The sequence below is a fragment of the Salmo trutta genome, chromosome 36, assembly GCF_901001165.1.
Source record: "Salmo trutta chromosome 36, fSalTru1.1, whole genome shotgun sequence".
In the NCBI taxonomy this organism is placed as follows: Eukaryota; Metazoa; Chordata; class Actinopteri; order Salmoniformes; family Salmonidae; genus Salmo; species Salmo trutta.
In genome coordinates, this window is record NC_042992.1 from 16,855,823 (window position 1) to 16,877,318 (window position 21,496).

A 21,496-nucleotide genomic window follows, 5' to 3' on the forward strand; every position below is an offset into this window, starting at 1 on the left:
CCTCTCTCCTGTTGGTCCCACTTCTCCTCTCTCCTGTTGGTCCCACTTCTCCTCTCTCCTGTTGGTCCCACTCCTCCTCTCTCCTGTTGGTCCCACTTCTCCTCTCACCTGTTGGTCCCACTTCTCCTCTCTCCTGTTGATCCCACTCCTCCTCTCTCCTGTTGGTCCCACTTCTCCTCTCAACTGTTGGTCCCACTTCTCCTCTCTCCTGTTGATCCCACTCCTCCTCTCTCCTGTTGGTCCCACTTCTCCTCTCAACTGTTGGTCCCACTTCTCCTCTCTCCTGTTGGTCCCACTCCTCCTCTCTCCTGTTGGTCCCACTTCTCCTCTCTCCTGTTGGTCCCACTCCTCCTCTCTCCTGTTGGTCCCACTCCTCCTCTCACCTGTTGGTCCCACTCCTCCTCTCTCCTGTTGGTCCCACTTGTCCTCTCTCCTGTTGGTCCCACTCCTCCTCGCTCCTGTTGGTCCCACTTGTCCTCTCTCCTGTTGGTCCCACTCCTCCTCTCTCCTGTTGGTCCCACTTCTCCTCTCTCCTGTTGGTCCCACTCCTCCTCTCTCCTGTTGGTCCCACTCCTCCTCTCACCTGTTGGTCCCACTCCTCCTCTCTCCTGTTGGTCCCACTTCTCCTCTCTCCTGTTGATCCCACTCCTCCTCTCACCTGTTGGTCCCACTTCTCCTCTCTCCTGTTGGTCCCACTCCTCCTCTCTCCTGTTGATCCCACTCCTCCTCTCTCCTGTTGGTCCCACTCCTCCTCTCTCCTGTTGGTCCCACTTCTCCTCTCTCCTGTTGGTCCCACTCCCCCTCTCACCTGTTGGTTCCACTTCTCCACTCTCCTGTTGGTCCCACTCCTCCTCTCTCCTGTTGATCCCACTCCTCCTCTCTCCTGTTGATCCCACTCCTCCTCTCACCTGTTGGTCCCACTTCTCCTCTCTCCTGTTGGTCCCACTTCTCCTCTCTCCTGTTGGTCCCACTTCTCCTCTCTCCTGTTGGTCCCACTCCTCCTCTCTCCTGTTGGTCCCACTTCTCCTCTCACCTGTTGGTCCCACTTCTCCTCTCTCCTGTTGGTCCCACTCCTCCTCTCTCCTGTTGGTCCCACTCCTCCTCTCTCCTGTTGGTCCCACTCCTCCTCTCTCCTGTTGGTCCCACTCCTCCTCTCACCTGTTGGTCCCACTCCTCCTCTCACCTGTTGGTCCCACTCCTCCTCTCTCCTGTTGGTCCCACTCCTCCTCTCTCCTGTTGGTCCCACTCCTCCTCTCTCCTGTTGATCCCACTCCTCCTCTCTCCTGTTGGTCCCACTCCTCCTCTCTCCTGTTGGTCCCACTCCTCCTCTCACCTGTTGATCCCACTCCTCCTTTCTCTTGTTGATCCCACTCTTCCTCTCTCCTGTTGATCCCACTCCTCCTCTCTCCTGTTGATCCCACTCCTCTTCTCTCCTGTTGATCCCACTCCTCCTCTCTCCTGTTGATCCCACTCCTCCTCTCTCCTGTTGATCCCACTCCTCCTCTCACCTGTTGATCCCACTCCTCCTCTCTCCTGTTGGTCCCCCTCCTCCTCTCTCCGGTTGATCCCCCTCCTCTCACCTGTTGATCCCACTCCTCCTCTCTCATGTTGGTCCCACTCCTCCTCTCTTCTGTTTATCCCACTCCTCCTCTCTCCTGTTGGTCCCTCTCCTCCTCTCTCCATCTCCTCATCCTTCCATCCTTCCTCCAGAACGAACTAGGGCTCTCCACCCCACCCCCTCTTCTCTCTGGTCTCTCCCCAATGTGGAGCACTCCACCCTTCCTCGCCCATCCCTCCCTGCCTCCCTCCCTCCCTCCCGCCCTGCCTCTCTCCCTCCTTGCCTCCTCTGCATCCCTCCCTCCCAGGCTCTCTCCCTCCCTCCCTGCATCTCAACCTCCTTCCCTGCCTCCCTGCCTCTCTCCCTCTCTCCTGCTCTCCCTCCCTGCCTTTCTACCTCTCTCCCTGCATCTCACCCACTCTATCTCCCTGCCTCTCTCCCTCCCTGTATCTCTCCCTCCCTTTCTGCATTTCACCCTCCTTGCCTTCCTGCCTCTCTCCTTCCCTCTCTCGCTCCCTCCTTGCATCTCACCCTCCCTGCCTCTCTGCCTCACTCCCTCCCTGCCTCTCTCCCTCCATGCCTCTCTCCCTCCCGCCCTGCATCTCACTCTCGCTGCCTCCCTTGCTGCCTCCCTACCTCCATCCCTCCTCTAGATGGAACCAGGGCTCTCCACACCCTCCCCTCCTCTCTCTGATCTCTCCCCAATGTGGAGCTCTCCACTTGGCTGGCTGGCTCCCTTCACCCCCCTCTCCCACCCTCCCTCTAAATTCACTCACATAAGTTCCAAAAGAATAAATACATTACAAATGTCATATTATGTCTATATACAGTGTTGTAACGATGTGCAAATGGTTAAGGTATGAAAGGGAAAATAAATAAACATAAATATGGGTTGTATTTACAATGGTGTTTTTTCTTCACTGGTTGCCCTTTTCTTGTGGCAACAACAACAACACATCTTGTTGCTGTGATGGCACACTGTGGTATTTCACCCATTAGATATGGGAGTTTATCAAAATCGGGTTTGTTTTCGAATTCTTTGTGGATCTGTGTAATCTGAGGGAAATATGTGTCTCTAATATGGTCATACATTTGGCAGGATGTAAGGAAGTGCAGCTCAGTTTCCACCTCGTTTTGTGGGCGGTGTGCACATAGCCTGTCTTCTCTTGAGAGTCAGGTCTGCCTACGACGGCCTTTCTCAATAGCAAGGCTACGCTCACTGAGTCTGTACATAGTGAAAGCTTTCCTTAAGTTTGGGTCAGTCACAGTGGTCAGGTATTCTGCCACTGTGTACTCTCTGTTTAGGGCCAAATAGCATTCTAGTTTGCTCAGTTTTTTTGTTAATTCTTTCCAATGTGTCAAGAAATTATCTTTTTGTTTTCTCATGATTTGGTTGAGTCTAATTGTGTTGATGTCCTGGGGCTCTGTGGGGTCTGTTTGTGTTTGTGAACAGAGCCCCAGGACCAGCTTGCCTAGGGGACTCTTCTCCAGGTTCATCTCTCTGTAGGTGATGGCTTTGTTATGGAGATTTGGGAATCGCTTCCTTTTAGGTGGTTGTAGAATTTAACATCTCTTTTCTGGATTTTGATAATTAGCGGGTATCATCCTAATTCTGCTCTACATGCAGTATTTGGTGTTCTACGTTGTACACAGAGGATATTTTTGCCAAATTTTGCATGCAGAGTCTCAATCTGGTGTTTGTCCCATTTTGTTAATTCTTGGTTGGTGAGCGGACCCCAGACCTCACAACCATAAAGGGCAATGGGTTCTATAACTGATTCAAGTATTTTTAGCCAGATCCTAATTGTTATGTCGAATTTTATGTTCCTTTTGATGGCATAGAATGCCCTTCTTGCCTTGTCTCTCAGATCATTCACAGCTTTGTGGAAGTTACCTGTGGCGCTGATGTTTAGGCCAAGGTATGTATAGTTTATTGTGTGCTCTAGGGCAACGGTGGGATTTGTATTTGTGGTCCTGGAATTTGTATTTCTGGTCCTGGCGACTGGGCCTTTTTTGGAACACCATTATTTGTGTCTTACTGAGATTTACTCTCTCTCTCTCTCTCTCTCTCTCTCTCTTTCTCTCTCTCCATGCCCCTCTTCCTGCTGCCGCCTCTGCTTTGGGCCCCTTGGCTCTGCCCGCTGCAGGCTGTTGCTTGGCAACCCCCAGACAGGGTTCTGATGTTCCTGCCTGTTCTGTTCTCTCGTTGGATGGATGGAAGCCCATGGATGCCGATGCCCAGTTTTCCATATTTTACACATAAGTTTGTGTTATCAGTGTTATTAATTGTAGAGGGCATGTCGAGCATTAATGGTAGCAGTAATAGACTGTGCATCCCGAATGGCACCCTATTCCCTTTGTAGTGCAAAACTTTGACCAGGGTGAATAGGGTGCCCTTTTGGACACAGGTTAATATTATCACTAGCGGTTCTGTTCCAGTGTTCATACTGGTAAACTACTTTAATAAACGAATGTATTGAACATGCAAGTGGCATGTCAGTATGGACATTAGAAGGTAGCCCAAGAATACTTATAAGAGAAACCACCAGAGCTCCATGAGACGTAGAAGTCTTTGTCTTTATTTTGTGGTGTTTAGTATTCTGTCATTTGACCCAATGTGGTGAGGGTTAAAGTCACAATCCTGAATTCATGTTTGAAATTAAATCACTGTTGAACAACAGTGAATATCACAGATTCTACCTTTTAAAAGCACCACAGAGCAATGAACATTGTACCTATCTGGTTCGTTCTGTAATCTGTACTGAAAATAGCAGTTTGGAGAACAGTTTGACATCAAGGATTAATCATATCACAGAGTTCCATGACCTCTTTATATATGTGTGCTCCTCTCTTATCCTCTCCCCATCCTCCTCCCTTCTCCTCTTCCCCATCCTCCTCTCTTCTCCTCTCCCCCATCCTCCTCTCTTCTCCTCTCCCCCATCCTCCTCTCTTATCCTCTCTCCATCCTCCTCCCTTCTCCTCTTCCCCATCCTCCTCTCTTCTCCTCTCCCCCATCCTCCTCTCTTCTCCTCTCCCCATCCTCCTCTCTTATCCTCTCCCCCATCCTCCTCTCTTCTCTTCTCCTCTCCCCCATCCTCCTCTCTTCTCCTCTTCCCCATCCTCCTCTCTTCTCCTCTCCCCCATCCTCCTCTCTTCTCCTCTCCCCCATCCTCCTCTCTTATCCTCTCCCCATCCTCCTCTCTTCTCCTCTCCCCATCCTCCTCTCTTCTCCTCTCCCCCATCCTCCTCTCTTCTCCTCTCCCCCATCCTCCTCTCTTCTCCTCTCCCCCATCCTCCTCTCTTCTCCTCTTCCCCATCCTCCTCTCTTCTCCTCTCCCCCATCCTCCTCTCTTCTCCTCTTCCCCATCCTCCTCTCTTCTCCTCTCCCCATCCTCCTCTCTTCTCCTCACCCCCATCCTCCTCTCTTCTCCTCTCCCCCATCCTCCTCTCTTCTCCTCTCCCCCATCCTCCTCTCTTCTCCTCTTTCCCATCCTCCTCTCTTATTCTCTCCCCCATCCTCCTCTCTTCTCCCCTCCCCCCAATCTCCTCTCTTCTCCTCTTCCCCATCCTCCTCTCTTCTCCTCTCCCCCATCCTCCTCTCTTCTCCTCTTCCCCATCCTCCTCTCTTATCCTCTCCCCCATCCTCCTCTCTTCTCCCCTCCCCCAATCTCCTCTCTTCTCCTCTCCCCCCAATCTCCTCTCTTCTCCTCTCCCCCATCCTCCTCTCTTCTCCTCTTCCCCATCCTCCTCTCTTATCCTCTCCCCCATCCTCCTCTCTTCTCCTCTCCCCCATCCTCCTCTCTTCTCCTCTCCCCCATCCTCCTCTCTTATCCTCTCCCCATCCTCCTCTCTTCTCCCCTCCCCCCAATCTCCTCTCTTCTCCTCTCCCCCAATCTCCTCTCTTCTCCTCTCCCCCATCCTCCTCTCTTCTCCTCTCCCCCATCCTCCTCTCTTATCCTCTTCCCCATCCTCCTCTCTTATCCTCTCCCCCATCCTCCTCTCTGTTCTCCTGTGTGTGTCTGTGGCAGAACATCCCAGTAAAAATAGTGTCCCTTCCCCTCCGTCATCTGCCCCACTTTGTTGTCACTACTCGCTGCTTCAACTTTCTTCCCCGGCAACTTTTGTAGAAAGAAACCCTCGACTCCCATCTCTGAATATCACCCCAGAGTTAATGGACTATTGGGTGTCCCGAAATACTCTGAGACAGAGGCACGTTGTTGGTTGGTTACGTTCATGTCCCTTTAGATGGGGGTTGCGTCTCAAACAGTACCCTATTCCCTTCAATAGTGCACTTCTTTTTACCAGGCCCCATAGGCAGGGTCATACGTCTGGGCGTGATATGCTTTTAAAGTTCCCTTTCGGTGTAGTCGGTACATGAAGCTTTTATGTTTCCTTTTAGGACATTATAAGTACCAACGGTCCTCTATAGACTTGTTGCTTTGACGTCATTGTTTCTGATCCAAGGTTACAACTGGCTCTGTTAGCGTCCCAAATGGCACCCTATACCCTATATAGTGCACTACTTTCTTTTCTATTTCATTCCCACCCCTCACGTATTTTCAGATCATGGGATAAGACAGGTAAGGAGGTAGAGCTAGAGGAGAGAGTGTGCTGATATAGCAGTGGGCCGTATTCAAACCCATACTGCAGCGGTATATGAGATCTGGAGGCAGCGACTTAGACCACCCTAGGCCCCAGTTCACTACATAGGGACTAGGGGGCCATTTGGGTTGCAGACTTTCCAACGGCTAGGTAACATTCTGTCAGACCTGTGTGTGTGTGTGTATAGCGACTGTCTGCAACCTAAATGTTTTAATCCTTTGTGAGCTTTGTTGTAAAACCGAACAAGGACATGGAGTCTGTTTGTATAATCATATATGAAGTCCTAATCCAAGAAAGAACAAGCTCTCAGGAAAGGACAATAACAAATAGAAATGCAGTTTGGGATTATGGAGTGAATAGATTTAACTATACCCTACAACATGATATTTCAAGGAGATGGGGCTCCTCCCAAATTGCACCCTATTCCCCTTTATAGTGCACTACTTTTGACCACAGCCCCATGGACCCTGCATGGTCAAAAGCATTGCAGTATAAAGGGAATACGGTGCTATTTGGGACACAACCATAGACTGGTGGTGGTGGGAGGGCGGGGGGTTGACCTCTCTGGCTCAGGCTCTGTTCTACTGTAATTGAAGAATGAATGGCTCATGATTGTCCCATTTAAGTGATCCTGGGCTATAAAACATAATGCATTCTCTGTAGAGGTAAAGGCCTGAGGGGATGTGATGATAGACAGCCATTTACATTAACATGGCTTAATATGGACATGATTCAGGTTTGAGGGATGTTAGAGTGTGTGTGTGTGTGTGTGTGTGTGTGTGTGTGTTTGTGTGTGTGGTTCATGCACTTACAGTTCATAATAAGGTTCAAGCACTTACGTACGTACCGTCTGTGTGTACGCACTCGTGTGCGTCCTGAAAATGACAGCAGGCATACTCAAGGTGTTGCTAAGTGGGGCAGCTAAAACTGGGCTTCAGTGTTCACTGCTGCCTTTAAGAGGACTGTATGTAGCCCTCCTTCACTCTGCCCCCCCTTCCATCCATCCATCCATCCATCCTCCCTCCTTCCCTCTCTGCCTCGCTCCTTCCCTCCCTCTCTCCCTCCCTGCCTCCTCCTCCTCCATGCTTTACGGTGGGAAATACACATGTGGAGATCATCCGTTCACCCACACCGCATCTCACAAAGACAAGGCTGTTGGAACCAAAAATCTCCAATTTGGACTCCAGACCAAAGGACAAATTTCCACCTGTCTAATGTCCATTGCTCGTGTTTCTTGGCCTAAGCAAGTCTCTTCTTCTTATTGGTGTCCTTTAGTAGAGGTTTCTTTGCAGCAATTCGACCATGAAGGCCTGATTCACACAGTCTCCTCTGAACAGTTGATGTTGAGATGTGTCTGTTACTTGAACTCTGAGAAGCATTTATTTGGGCTGCAATTTCTGAGGCTGGTAACTCTAATGAACTTATCCTCTGCAGCAGAGGTAATTCTGGGTCTTCCATTCCTGTGGCGGACCTCATGAGAGCCAGTTTCATCATAGCTCTTGATGGTTTTTGCGACTGCACTTGAAGACACTTTCAAGGTTCTTGACATTTTCTGCATTGACTGACCTTCATGTCTTAAAGTAATGATGGACTGTTATTTGTCTTTGCTTATTTGAGCTGTTCTTGCCATAATATGAACTTGGTATTTTACCAAATAGGGCTATCTCTGTTTACCCCCCACCTTCTCACAACACAACTGATTGGCTCAAATGCACCAGAAGGAAAGAAATTCCACAAATGAACTTTAAAGAAGGCACACCTGTTCATTGAAATGCATTCCAGCTGGTTGAAAGAATGCCAAGAGTGTGCAAAGATGTCATCAAGGCAAAGGGTGGCTATTTGAAGAATCTGAAATCTAAAATATATTTCGATTTGTTTAACACTTTTTTGGTTACTACATGATTCCATGTGTTATTTCATCATTTTGATGTCTTCACTATTATTCTACAATGTAGAAAATAGTAAAAATAAAGACAAACCCTTGAATGAGTAGTTGTTCTAAAACGTTTGACCGGTAGTGTACACACACACAAACACACACACACACACACACACACACACACACACACACACACACACACACACACACACACACACACACACACACACACACACACACACACACACACACACACACACACAGGCCTGTAAAAACATCTGATATATTACCAGTCTGGCCACGTTCCCCCAAACCCTTAATTGTGTTTTTATTAAAGGGACGGGATGTGTCGCCATGGCGCTAATAGCCGCCAACAGTGCTAATTTGGCCTGTAAGTCACCTGCGAGAGAAAGAGAGGGAGAGAAGGTGGAGACCAAAAGAGAGTGAGAGGAAGAGAGAAGGAGAGAAGGTGGAGACCAAAAGAGAGTGAGAGGAAGAGAGAAGGAGAGGGAGAGAAGGTGGAGACCAAAAGAGAGTGAGAGGAAGAGAGAAGGAGAGGGAGAGAAGGTGGAGACCAAAAGAGAGTGAGAGGAAGAGAGAAGGAGAGGGAGAGAAGGTGGAGACCAAAAGAGAGTGAGAGGAAGAGAGAAGGAGAGGGAGAGAAGGTGGAGACCAAAAGAGAGTGAGAGGAAGAGAGAAGGAGAGGGAGAGAAGGTGGAGACCAAAAGAGAGTGAGAGGAAGAGAGAAGGAGAGGGAGAGATGAGATTAGATTGGTTTAATAGTCATACGTACAGGGTTGCAGATGTAATTACAGCATACAGTGAAATTATTGAGCTCCTAGCTCCATCAATGCAGTGAAATAAAACAATATATATAAATATATATATCTAGAAACAATAATATATTCATATTAAGAACTGCAGCAATTTTAAATGGCCATTGGGGTGGGGGTAGGGTAAATATCCATGGGGGGGATGTACATAGGGGGAGCAGGTAGCTAATTGGTGGTGGCTAGTCAGTAGCCTGATGGTCTGGAGGTAGAAGCTATTGGCCAATCTTACAGTTTTTGTCATGATGCTCCTGTACTGCCCGCTTCTGAGTGATGGAAACGGAGAGAACCGGCCATGGCTCAAGTGACTGGGGTCCCTGATGATCTTCTTGGCCTTTCTGTGACACCTGGTGTTGTAGGTGTCCTGAAGGTCAGGCAGTGTGCACCCAGTGGTGCGTTCAGCTGAGCATACCACCCTCTGTAGCACCTTGTAGTCTATGGCGGGGGAGTTGCCGTACCTGGCTGTGATGTAACCCGACAGTATGCTCTCGATGGTGCTCCTGTAGGGCCCCAGGGGCCCCTGTGAGGGCCCCTGGGGACAAGAGCCGCTGTTGTGCCTTCATCACCATGGTGTGCGTGTGGTTTGATAGTTTCAGCTCCTCAGAGATGTGTACGCAGAGGAACTTGAACTTTTTGACCGTCTCCATGGTGGCCCAGTTGATGAGGATGGGCGCATGCCCAGCCTGGTACCTCCTGAAGTCCACAATCAGCTCCTTTGTTTAGCTGACATTGAGGTTGTTTACCTGGCACCACGCCGAGTGCCTACCTCCTCCCTGTAGGCCACCTCATTGTTGTTGGTAATCAGGCCTAATACTGTCGTGTCGTCAGCAAACTTTATGATGGAGTTGGAGTTGTGTGAGACCACACAGTCGTGGGTATACAGGGAATACAGGAGGGGACTGAGGACTCACCCTTGTGAGGCCCCCATGTTGAGAATCAGTGTCGAGGAGGTAATATTGCCTACCTTCACCACCTGGGGGCGGCCTGTCAGGAAGTCCATAACCCAGTTGCATAGAGAGGAGTTCAGTCCCAGGGCCTTGAGCTTTGTGGTGAGCTTAGAGGGCACAATGGTGTTGATAGGCTGAGCTGTAGTCAATGAACAGCATTTTCACAAATGCATTCCTTTTGTCCAGGTGGGTGAGGGCAGTGTGCAGTTTAATAGCGATTGTGTCGTCCGTGAATCTGTCAGGGTGGTAGGCGAATTGTGTGTCGGAGGGAGGAGCTGATAAGGTTTTTGACTAGCCTCTCGAAGCACTTCATGACGACGGAAGTGAGTGCTATTGGTCTGTAGTCTTTCAGTTCAGTTACTTTCCCTCTCTTGGGCATGCGGCTGATAGTGGACAGAGGGGGAGAGAGATGGAGAGGGGGAGAAAAAGAGATAAAGATAGAAAAGGAGAGAGAAAAATAGACGGGGAGGGAGTGTTTAAACATACCCCAGGCCTTTATACCTCCTCAGTTTGATTATTCACCTGAATGTTTGATCACTGCCACATCAATCCAATGTAACCTATCCGTCAGTAGTCCACGTTCAGGCAAAACTGTGTACCTTTTGTCACTCCAAGGCACCCTTAGGCTTGCATTCTAAATGGAAACCTATTCCCTATATAGTACACTACTTTTGACCAAAGCCCTATGGGCTCAAAAGTGAAGTGCCTTGCAAAAGTATTCATCCCCCTATTTTGTTGCATTACAACCTGTAATTTAAATAGATTTTTATTTGGATTTCATGTAATGGACATACACAAAATAGTCCAAATTGGTGAAGTGAAATGAAAAAAATGACTTGTTTCAAAGAATTCTAAAAAATAAAAAACGGAAAATTGGTGGGGGCATATGTATTCAACCCCTTTGCGATGAAGCCCCTAAATAAGATCTGGTGCAACCAATTACCTTCAGAAGTCACATAATTAGTTAAATAAAGTCCACCTGTGTGCAATCTAAATGTCACATGATCTCAGTTCTGAAAGGCCCCAGAGTCTGCAACACCACTAAGCAAGGGGCACCACCAAGCAAGCAGCACCATGAAGACCAAGGAGCTCTCCAAACAGGTCAGGAACAAAGTTGTGGAGGAGTACAGATCAGGATTGGGTTATAAAAAAAATATCCGAAACTTTGAACATTCCACGGAGCACCATTTCAATCCATTATTAAACCACAACAAATCTGCCAAGAGAGGGCCGCCCACCAAAACTCACGGACCAGGCAAGAAGGGCATTAATCAGACAGGCAACAAAGAGACCAAAGAGATTTGAGTATCTGTCCATAGGACCACTTTAAGCCGTACACTCCACAGAGCTGGGCTTTACGGAAGAGTGGCCAGAAAAAAAGCCATTGCGTAAAGAAAAAAATAAGCAAAACACATTTGGTGTTCGCCAAAAGGCATGTGGGAGACTCCCCAAACATATAGACGAAGGTACTCTGGTCAGATGAGACTAAAATTGTGCTTTTTGGCCATCAAGGAAAACGCTATGTCTGGCGCAAACCCAACACCTCTCATCATCCCGAGAACACCAGCCCCACAGTGAAGCATGGTGGTGGCAGCATCATTCTGTGGGGATGTTTTCATCGGCAGGGACTGGGAAACTGGTCAGAATTGAAGGAATGATTGATGGCGCACAATACAGACAATGACCCTAAGCATACTGCTAAAGCAACACTCGAGTCGTTTAAGTTAAGGGGAAACATTTAAATGTCTTGGAATGGCCTAGTCAAAGCCCAGACCTCAATCCAATTGAGAATCTGTGGTATGATTTAAATATTGCTGTACACCAGCGGAACCCATCCAACTTGAAGGAGCTGGAGCAGTTTTGTCTTGAAGAATGGGCAAAAATCCCAGTGGCTAGTTGTTTCCACGCTTATAGAGACATACCCCAAGAGACTTGCAGCTGTAATTGCTGCAAAAGGTGGCTCTACAAAGTATTGACTTTGGGGGGGTGAATAGTTATACATGCTCAAGTTTTCAGTTTTCTTGTCATGTTCCATGTTTGTTTCACAATAAAAAATATTTTACATCTTCAAAGTGGTAGGCATGTTGTGTAAATCAAATGATACAAACCCCCCAAAAATATATTTTAATTCCAGGTTGTAAGGCAACAAAATAGGAAAAATGCCAAGGGGTGAATACTTTCGCAAGCCACTGTAGTGCACTACATAGGGGATAGGGTGCCATTGCGGATGCAGGCCTGGTCTCAACGTGCCAGAGAACATCATATGAAAACATCATATGAAAGAGAACATCATATGAAACACCTGCATAGAGGGAATGTGTTTGTGAACCATTTTATTCTTCATCAACAGCAATAAAATAACCAACTTTATATGGATGATGCTAGCTAACTTATTTTTTTGGAAGACAGAATGTTCAGATATTGATTGTTGTTGTTGCTGTTGTTGTTGTTGTTGTTGACATGCATGTGCCCACCACTCACCAGCCCAACTCTTTTCTCTTTGTTTCCCTGCAGGCGGACCCCCAGGGGCAGGACATAGCCATCCGGCCCTTCCTGGAACACTGTGAGAACACACATATGACCATTTGGCTGGGGATTGTCTACGCTTACAAGGGCCTGCTTATGGTGAGTAAGGAGAGAGACTGTGGTGTGTGTGCGCGTGTGCGTGTGCGTGTGTGTGTATGCGCGCGCGTCCATCGATACCTACAAAGGACTACTCATGATTAGGGAGGTAGTCTGTGAGAAGCAGGGAAGGAAGAGTTGGTGGCTGTTATCTTCATCAACACACTCCAACATGTGTTTATCATGCTCATGGTTTAATGATAGAGAGTTCAATAGCAAGTTCTCTGCCACACCCAAAGCACACATATGTTAAATATATCTGTGTCTACATACATGTTTGTTAGATGTCGATTTCATCTGGCATAGAGCAAATTCTATTATTCTATCTGAATACTGGGGTATTTACACATAGACAAATAGCACATGGCCTGGCCTTGACTTTGCATTAGTGTATATATATGAAACTGGGTTCGTTGATAGATTACCGACAATGAACTTGTCCTTTATTAAAGACACCGTGAGAAAGAGAACCATGACTGTTCTCTCCCCAACTATATAAGAGTGCTACCATTCTGTAGTGACTAGGTTCCTCATGAGGTGAGCCCCTCACTGCCACCACCTTGTGTGTGTGTGTGTGTGTGTGTGTGTGTGTGTGTGTGTGTGTGTGTGTGTGTGTGTCACACACACCATTCCTCCAAGAAGATCTCCCAGTGACGTAGTTCACCGAGCCCCTCCAGAAGCCCATGGTTTCTAAATTAAATGTGACATCTTTGAAAACGTTCTTCTTCCCTTCGGCTGGCGTGTTTGAATACCTTAACTTAACTAGCCTAGACTGTAAATAATTCAGCCTTTAAGTCCACTTTAAGTCCAGAGAGAACAGACAGAGGGAGAGAGTTGAAGAGAGAGAGGGTGGGATGAGGAAGAGAGTGAGAGAGGGGTGTGGGCTAAAGAGAAAGAAAGAAAGAGGGATGAAGCCAAAGAATGGTAAAGACAGTGAGAGTAAAACAAAAAGAGAAAGAGAGAAGAGACAGAGGGAGAGCACAGCGACAGAAAGAAAGAGAGACAAGACAGAGGGTGATCACAGGGACAGAAAGAAAGAAAGTGTCACGTCCTGACCAGTAAAGGGGTCATTTGTCATTGTAGTATGGTCAGGGCGTGGCAAGGGGTGTTGTTTTTGTGTGTTTTGGGGTTGGTTTATTTAAAGGGGATTTGTTCTAGTTTTCATTTTCTATGTTCGTTTTCTATGTATGGCCGAGTATGGTTTCCAATCAGAGGCAGGTGTCTTTCGTTGTCTCTGATTGGAAGCCATACTTAGGCAGCCCTTTTTTCCTTTGGATTTGTGGGTGGTTGTTTTCTGTACAGCCTGTGTGCCTTACAGAACTGTTTCGTCATTTGTTTATTTTGTTTGAGTGTTCTCTTTAAATAAAGAAGGAAGATGAGCACTATACCCGCTGCACCTTGGTCTGTCCCTTACGACGCTTGTGAAAGAAAGCAAGAAAGAAAGAAAGAAAGAAGAGACAGAGGGATAGCACAGGGACAGAAAGAACGAGAGAAGAGAGATGGAGATCACAGGGATAGAGAGACGAGACAGAGGATGAGCACAGTTAAGAAAGAAAGAGAGAAGAGAGAGGGAGATCACAGGGACACAAAGAAAGAGAGACGAGACAGAGGGAGAGCACAGAGACAGAAGGAAAGAGAGAAGAGACAGAGGGAGAGCACAGAGACAGAAGGAAAGAGAGAAGAGACAGAGGGAGAGCACAGAGACAGAAGGAAAGAGAGAAGAGACAGAGGGAGAGCACAGAGAGAAGAAAAGAGAAGAGACAGACGGAGAGCACAGAGACAGATAGAAAGAGAGAAGAGACAGAGGGAGAGCACAGAGAGAAGAAAAGAGAAGAGACAGACGGAGAGCACAGAGACAGATAGAAAGAGAGAAGAGACAGAGGGAGAGCACAGAGACAGATAGAAAGAGAGAAGAGACAGAGGGAGAGCACAGAGACAGATAGAAAGAGAGAAGAGACAGACGGAGAGCACAGAGACAGATAGAAAGAGAGAAGAGACAGAGGGAGAGCACAGAGACAGATAGAAAGAGAGAAGAGGGAGAGGGAGAGCACAGAGACAGAAGGAAAGAGAGAAGAGACAGACGGAGAGCACAGAGACAGATAGAAAGAGAGAAGAGACAGAGGGAGAGCACAGAGAGAAGAAAAGAGAAGAGACAGACGGAGAGCACAGAGACAGATAGAAAGAGAGAAGAGACAGAGGGAGAGCACAGAGACAGATAGAAAGAGAGAAGAGACAGAGGGAGAGCACAGAGACAGATAGAAAGAGAGAAGAGACAGAGGGAGAGCACAGAGAGAAGAAAAGAGAAGAGACAGACGGAGAGCACAGAGACAGATAGAAAGAGAGAAGAGACAGAGGGACAGAAAATTAGACACATGGGGTGACAGACTTCAAAGGTCTTGTGTCTGAGACAAAACTGGGACATGACAACAGTAGGAGCAGCATCTGAGCGTTGAGTCATCATCTCTCTATGGCACACACACACACACACACACACACACACACACACACACACACACACACACACACACACACACACACACACACACACCTATTCATCATCTGTGACGACTTCTCCTGTAATGCTGCTACTTGTCATTTTAGTTTAAGACTCATTAACACTTCAATAAAACTATCCCACTCTACAGTGCTTAACTCCTACATTATTCATTAGAATGTTGAGAGACACGGGGTTCTGTTCTGGAGTACTCCATGAAGTGAACACTCTCAGAAAAGAACCCCTTTATGACCCCAAAATCAAAAGGCTTTCTAAGTTTACATTCAATACTGCTGTGTGCTATAGGGTGCTGTAGGTCACTTTAGATGGTATGATTCATGTATTTTATGTACATAATGAGCTGTCTCTATATCACGACTGAATTCTGAGTACTGGACATATTGTACAATAGCTATTTACCTTACTAGGCCTATACAATACATCCATGTTTATCTTTTATTCTCTCTTCTGTTTTCTTTTCACCTCGCCTTCTCCTCCTCTCCTATTCTTCTCTCCTCTCGTCCTGCCATCTCCTCCCCTCTCTTCTGACTTTCCTGTTTCTCTCCTCTCGTCCTACTGTCCTCTTCTCCTCTCTCTCCTCTTTCCTCTTCTCTCCTTTTCTCCTCTCCTCTCCTCTTCTCTATTCCAACCCTTCTGTCCTATCCTCTCCCTTCTCCTCCAGTTGTTTGGTTGTTTCCTGGCCTGGGAGACGAGGAATGTGAGCATCCCGGCCCTGAATGACAGCAAGTACATCGGGATGAGTGTGTACAACGTGGGCATCATGTGTATCATCGGGGCGGCCGTGTCCTTCCTCACGCGAGACCAGCCCAATGTGCAGTTCTGCATCGTGGCTCTGGTCATCATCTTCTGCAGTACGATCACTCTCTGTCTGGTGTTTGTGCCAAAGGTAAGGACAACAGGAAATAGCAGTGGCACTTCCTGTCCATCCAAGGGGCATGAACTGTAGAACAAACTATACTGAACAAAAATATAAACGCAACATGCAAAGTGTTGGTCCCATGTTTCATGAGCTGAAATAAAACATTCCAGAAATGTTCCATACGCATAAAAAGCGTATTTCTCTCAAATGTTGTGCACAAATTTGTTTACATCCCTGTTAGTAAGTATTTCTCCATTGCCAAGATAATCCATCCACTTGACAGGTGTGGCATATAAAGAAGCTGATTAAACAGCATGATCATTACACAGGTGCATCTTGTGCTGGGGACAATAAAAGGCCACTTTAAAATGTGCAGTTTTGTCACACAACACAATGCCACAGATTTCTCAAGTTTTGAGAGAGTGTGCCATTGGCATCTTCACCTGCGGGATCGTCTGAGACCAGCCACCTGGACAGCTGATGAAACTGAGGAGTATTTATGTCTGTATTAAAGCTCTTTTGTGGGGAAAAACAAATTCTGTTTGGCTGTGAATGGCTCCCTAGTGGGTGGGCCTGTGCTCCCACCCAGGTCTGTGCCCCTGCCCAGTCATGTGAAATCCATAAATTAGGGCCTAATGATTTCCTTACATGAACTGTAACTCAGTAAAATCGTTGAAATTGTTGCATTTTGCGTTTATATATTTGTTCAGTAAAGATTCAACCACTCTAAGAGTACTCTCAGAAAGTATAATGTTAATGATTATATGAACTACTTTCCCTTGTATTTAAAACATTAAAATGTGAGTGAGTAAGTGTAACATGATACCAGAGGAGGAATGGGATGTGACACTTTAACCTGTCCTTCTAAGCCACTCTCCTTTATTATAACAACTTGCAGTTCATCACGATGAGGACCAATCCGGACGCTGCTACTCAGAATCGGAGGTTAAAGTTCAATACGAACCAGAAGAAAGAGGACTCCAAGATGTCCACGTCAGTGACGAGTGTGAACCAGGCCAACACGTCCAGACTGGACGGCCTGCAGAGCGACAACCACCGCCTCCGCATGAAGATAACAGAGGTGACGTCATCGTGATGTTGTCTTGTGTCACGTCATGTTTCATGAAGAGGGCAAGGAGTCATTCCCCACCACATGACCTGACCTGTTACCTACATTTAGTACCCAGAACTTTCCCTGGTCAACTTTACATGGTCAGAAAAAACTCCTGGCCCTGTTGATGAAGATCATTGTGACCAGATTGACACCCTGTTTTTTAGGATTTACTGTATCTAAAGTATGGTATTTTTCATTGGTAAGAGTAACAGAGGTCACACCGTACACAAACCGGCCGTGCGCAAATTGATTTTGTCCCACCACACCAAACGTGATCATGACACACAGGTTAAAATATCATAACAAACTTTGAACCAGATTCATTTGGGGACAGGTCGAAAAGCATTAAACATTTATGGCAAATAAGTTAGTTACCTTGCAGTTACTAGCTAATTTGTCCTATTTAGCTAGCTTGCTGTTGCTAGCTAATTTGTCCTGAATAAACGTTGAGTTGTTATTTTACCTGAAATGCACAAGGTCCTCTACTCCGACAATTAATCCACACATAAAACGGTCAACTGAATCATTTCTAGTCATCTCTCCTCCTTCCAGGCTTTTTCTTCTTTAGACTTTAGATGGCAATTGGCATCTAACTTTCATAGTTACTACGATGACCGACGGAACGGGGTATCTGCTTCTATAAACCAATGAGGAGACCGCGTTCAGCGTCACAAATACAACTGAATTCTATTTTAGCGCTTGGCAACGCAGACACTCGTTGGCGAGCAGAGCAGTGTGGGTGCATGTTAGAGCCTGCCTCATCTCTAATAGGCCCTGTCTGTCAGTAGCACCATCTTGTCACAACTATACAGTGTATCCTCCTTTCTACTTTCGTTTAAATTTATGTTTTGTGTTTTTGATGTTGAATGTCATGAGGAGAAATCTAATGCCAATCACTTTTCCAGAAGTCTCTCTGTGATGCATTTCACTATATCTAATCCCTTCGAGCAGTGTAAGAGTAGCCGTTGCCCTTCTAGTTGTTCCTAGAGCCTCTCTAGAAGTACAATGGAGTTGAATAGAAAATGTTTCTTTATGATCTGTCCTTGCTGCTTTTTTCCTATCACTGTTTAACAACTCTATTTTAACAATTTAACACTATTTTAACCCCTTAAACACTATTTTAACCCCTTAGCCCCTTTTAACTCATTTTGTCTGTGCAGTTGGATAAGGAACTGGAGGAGGTGACCATGCAGCTGCAGGACACCCCAGAGAAGACCCCGTACATCAAGCAGAACCACTACGGAGACGTCAACAACATCCTCAGCATACGCAACTTTACCGACGGCAAAGGTGACAGACCGCTGCTACTTATGTATACACTTCTACAGCATTACCTCCCACATTTAAACAGACACACCTCTGTCATCCTGGACTGCTGCTGACTCACTCACTGTCTACACATGATTCTCTCTGAAGAGTTGAACACTATCTGTCCACCTCATACAGTACGTACAGCAAGCTTTTAATTGTTACTCTAGTTTCTTGTCTGCTATCTATGATACCGGGCTACTATCTGTGTGTCTGAGAGCTTCAGGTTCCTCGGTGTCCACATCACTAAAGATCTATTATGGTCCACATGACAACACAGTTGTGAATAGGGCACGGCAACACCTCTTCCCCCTCAGGAGGATAAAAATAATTGTCATGGCACCTCGGATCCTCAAACAGTTCTACAGCTGCACCATCGAGAGCATCCTGACTGGTTGCATCACCGCCTGATATGGCAACTGCTCGGCATCCGACCCCAAGGCTTTACAGAGGGCAGTGCGTACAGCCCAGTACATCACTGGGGCCAAGCTTCCTGCCATCCAGGACCTCTATACTAGGCGGTGTCAGAGGAAGGCCCTAACAATTGCCAAAGACGCCAGCCACCCTAGTCATAGACTGTTCTCTCTGCTGCCTCACGGCAACCAGTATCTGGGTGCCAAGTCTAGGTCCAAGTGGCTTCTTAACAGCTTCTACCCCCAGCCATAAGACTGCTGAACAGTTAATCAAATGGCTACGCGGACTATTTGCTTTGAACAGACTTTTGTACTCACTCTCTTGCGCTGGCTCTATGCACACTCACTGGACTCTACCCACACACACACATACTACACTGACACTCCAACACACACACACACACACACACACACACACACACACACACACACACACACACACACACACACACATACACACACACACACACACACACACATGCATATTGATGCCACATACACACACCCTCACACAGACACACCTTCATACTCTTCACATACAGTTGAAGTCGGAAGTTTACATACACCTTAGCCAAATACATTTAAACTCAGTTTTCACAATTCCTGACATTTAATCCTAGTAAAAATGCCCTGCCTTAGGTCAGTTAGGATCACCATTTTATTTTAAGAATGTGAAATGTCCGAATAATTGTAGAGAGAATGATTTATTTCAGATTTTATTTCTTTCATCACATTCCCAGTGGGTCAGAAGTTTACATACACTCAATTAGTATTTGGTAGCATTGCCTTTAAATTGTTTAACTTGGGTCAAACGTTTCAGGTAGCCTTCCACAAGCTTCCCACAATAAGTTGGGTGAATTTTGGCCCGTTCCTCCTGACAGAGCTGGTGTAACTGAGTCAGGTTTGTAGGCCTCCTTGCTCGCACACACGTTTTCTGTTCTGCCCACCAGTTTTCTTTAGGATGAGGTCAGGGCTTTGTGATGGCCCCTCCAATACCTTGACTTTGTTGTCCTTAAGCCATTTCGCCACAACTTTGGAAGTATGCGTGTGGTCATTGTCCATTTGGAAGACCCATTTGCGACCAAGCTTTAACTTCCTGACTGATGTCTTGAGATGTTGCTTCAATATATCAAAATAATTTTCCTCCCTCATGATGGCATCTATTTTGTGAAGTGCACCAGTCCCTCCTGCAGCAAAGCACCCCCACAACATGATGCTGCCACCTCGTGCTACACGGTCGGGATGGTGTTCTTCGGCTTGCAAGCATCCCCCTTTTTCCTCCAAACATAACGATGGTCATTATGGCCAAACAGTTCTATTTTTGTTTCATCGGACCAGAGGACATTTCTCCAAAAAGTACGATCTTTGTCCCCATGTGCAGTTGCAAGCTGTAGTCTGGCTTTTTTATGGTGGAGCAGTGGATTCTTCCTTGCTGAGCGGCCTTTCAGGTTAAGTCGATATAGGACTCATTTTACTGTGGATATAGATACTTTTGTACCTGTTTCCTCCAGCATCTTCACAAGGTCCTTTGCTGTTGTTCTGGGATTGATTTGCACTTTTCGCACCAAAGTACGTTTATCTCAGAACCCGTCTCCTTCCTGAGCGGTATGACGGCTGTGTGGTCCCATGGTGTTTATACTTGCATACTATTGTTTGTACAGATGCACGTGGTACCTTGAGGCGTTTGAAAATTGCTCCCAAGGATGAACCAGACTTGTAGAGGTCTACAATGTTTTTTCTGAGGTCTTGGCTGATTTCTTTTGATTTTCCCATGATGTCAAGCAAAGAGGCACTGAGTTTGAAGGTAGGCCTTGAAATACATCCACAAGTACACCTCCAATCGACTCAAATGATGTCAGTTAGCCTATCAGAAGCTTCTGAATCCATGACATAATTTTCTGGAATTTTCCAAGCTGTTTAAAGGCACAGTCAACTTAGTTGTGAATTATAAGTGAAATAATCTGCAAACAATTGTTGGAATAAATACTTGTGTCATGCACAAAGTAGATGTCCTAACCGACTTGCCAAAACCATAGTTTGTTAACAAGAAATTTGTGGAGTGGTTGAAAAATGAGTTTTAATGACTCCAATCTAAGTGTATGTAAACTTCCAACTTCAACTGTATACACTGCTGCTACTCTGTTTATTATCTATCCTGATTGCCTAGTCCCTTTTACCCCTACCTACATGTACATAATGCCTCAATTACCTCAACTACCTTGTACCCCTGCACATTGACTCGGTACCGGTACTCCTTGTATATAGCCTTGTTATTGTTACTATTTAAAAAATATTTTACACTGCATTGTTGGGAAAGGACTCGTAGGTAAGCATTTCAAGGTAAAGTTGTGTTCGGCATGTGACAAATAACATTTTATTTGATTTTGATATCTTGATGACAACTACACCACAGTGCCTCTAGTAGTTCTGAACTACAGTAACCCAACCCCAAGTTTGCTGATTATTCAATGATAAGCTTCTGTTCAGAATGCAGGCTGACAGACAGATGTATAATGGGTCAGTATATTCACCATAAGGATTCAGCCACTTCATAGAGCAATCCACCACAGGCATATCTCTGCCTGAGAATCCTCATCACTCCTCTAACTGCAGCCATCAGTATTCATGAAACGTCCTGGACTAAACGCTGTGAATGAGTGGCTGTTATGAGTACGACACGGTGTCAGCAGAGATTACAATCACAACTAAGCACGGGCAACACTTTCCGTAGACCATGAATATTCATCAGCACATGGTGTGGCCTGGTGGTGGTTGAGCGGTGGGGTTGACTGACACAAGGACCATGGCACCCATATTAGGAATTCCCTCAGTTGAATTCCCCCAGTTGA

At 46.5% G+C, this 21,496-nt stretch overlaps 1 protein-coding gene across 1 annotated transcript in view; it reads left to right on the forward strand.

Annotated features, from left to right (window-relative positions):
• LOC115175547 (gamma-aminobutyric acid type B receptor subunit 2-like) overlaps positions 1–21,496 on the forward strand; it is a 366,527-nt gene that overhangs the window by 309,777 nt on the left and 35,254 nt on the right. The window contains exons 14-17 of the mRNA XM_029734842.1: positions 12,331–12,441; positions 15,615–15,839; positions 16,711–16,893; positions 18,087–18,216. Coding sequence (XP_029590702.1) covers positions 12,331–12,441; positions 15,615–15,839; positions 16,711–16,893; positions 18,087–18,216 — 649 coding nt within the window. The remainder of the gene's footprint in view (positions 1–12,330; positions 12,442–15,614; positions 15,840–16,710; positions 16,894–18,086; positions 18,217–21,496) is intronic.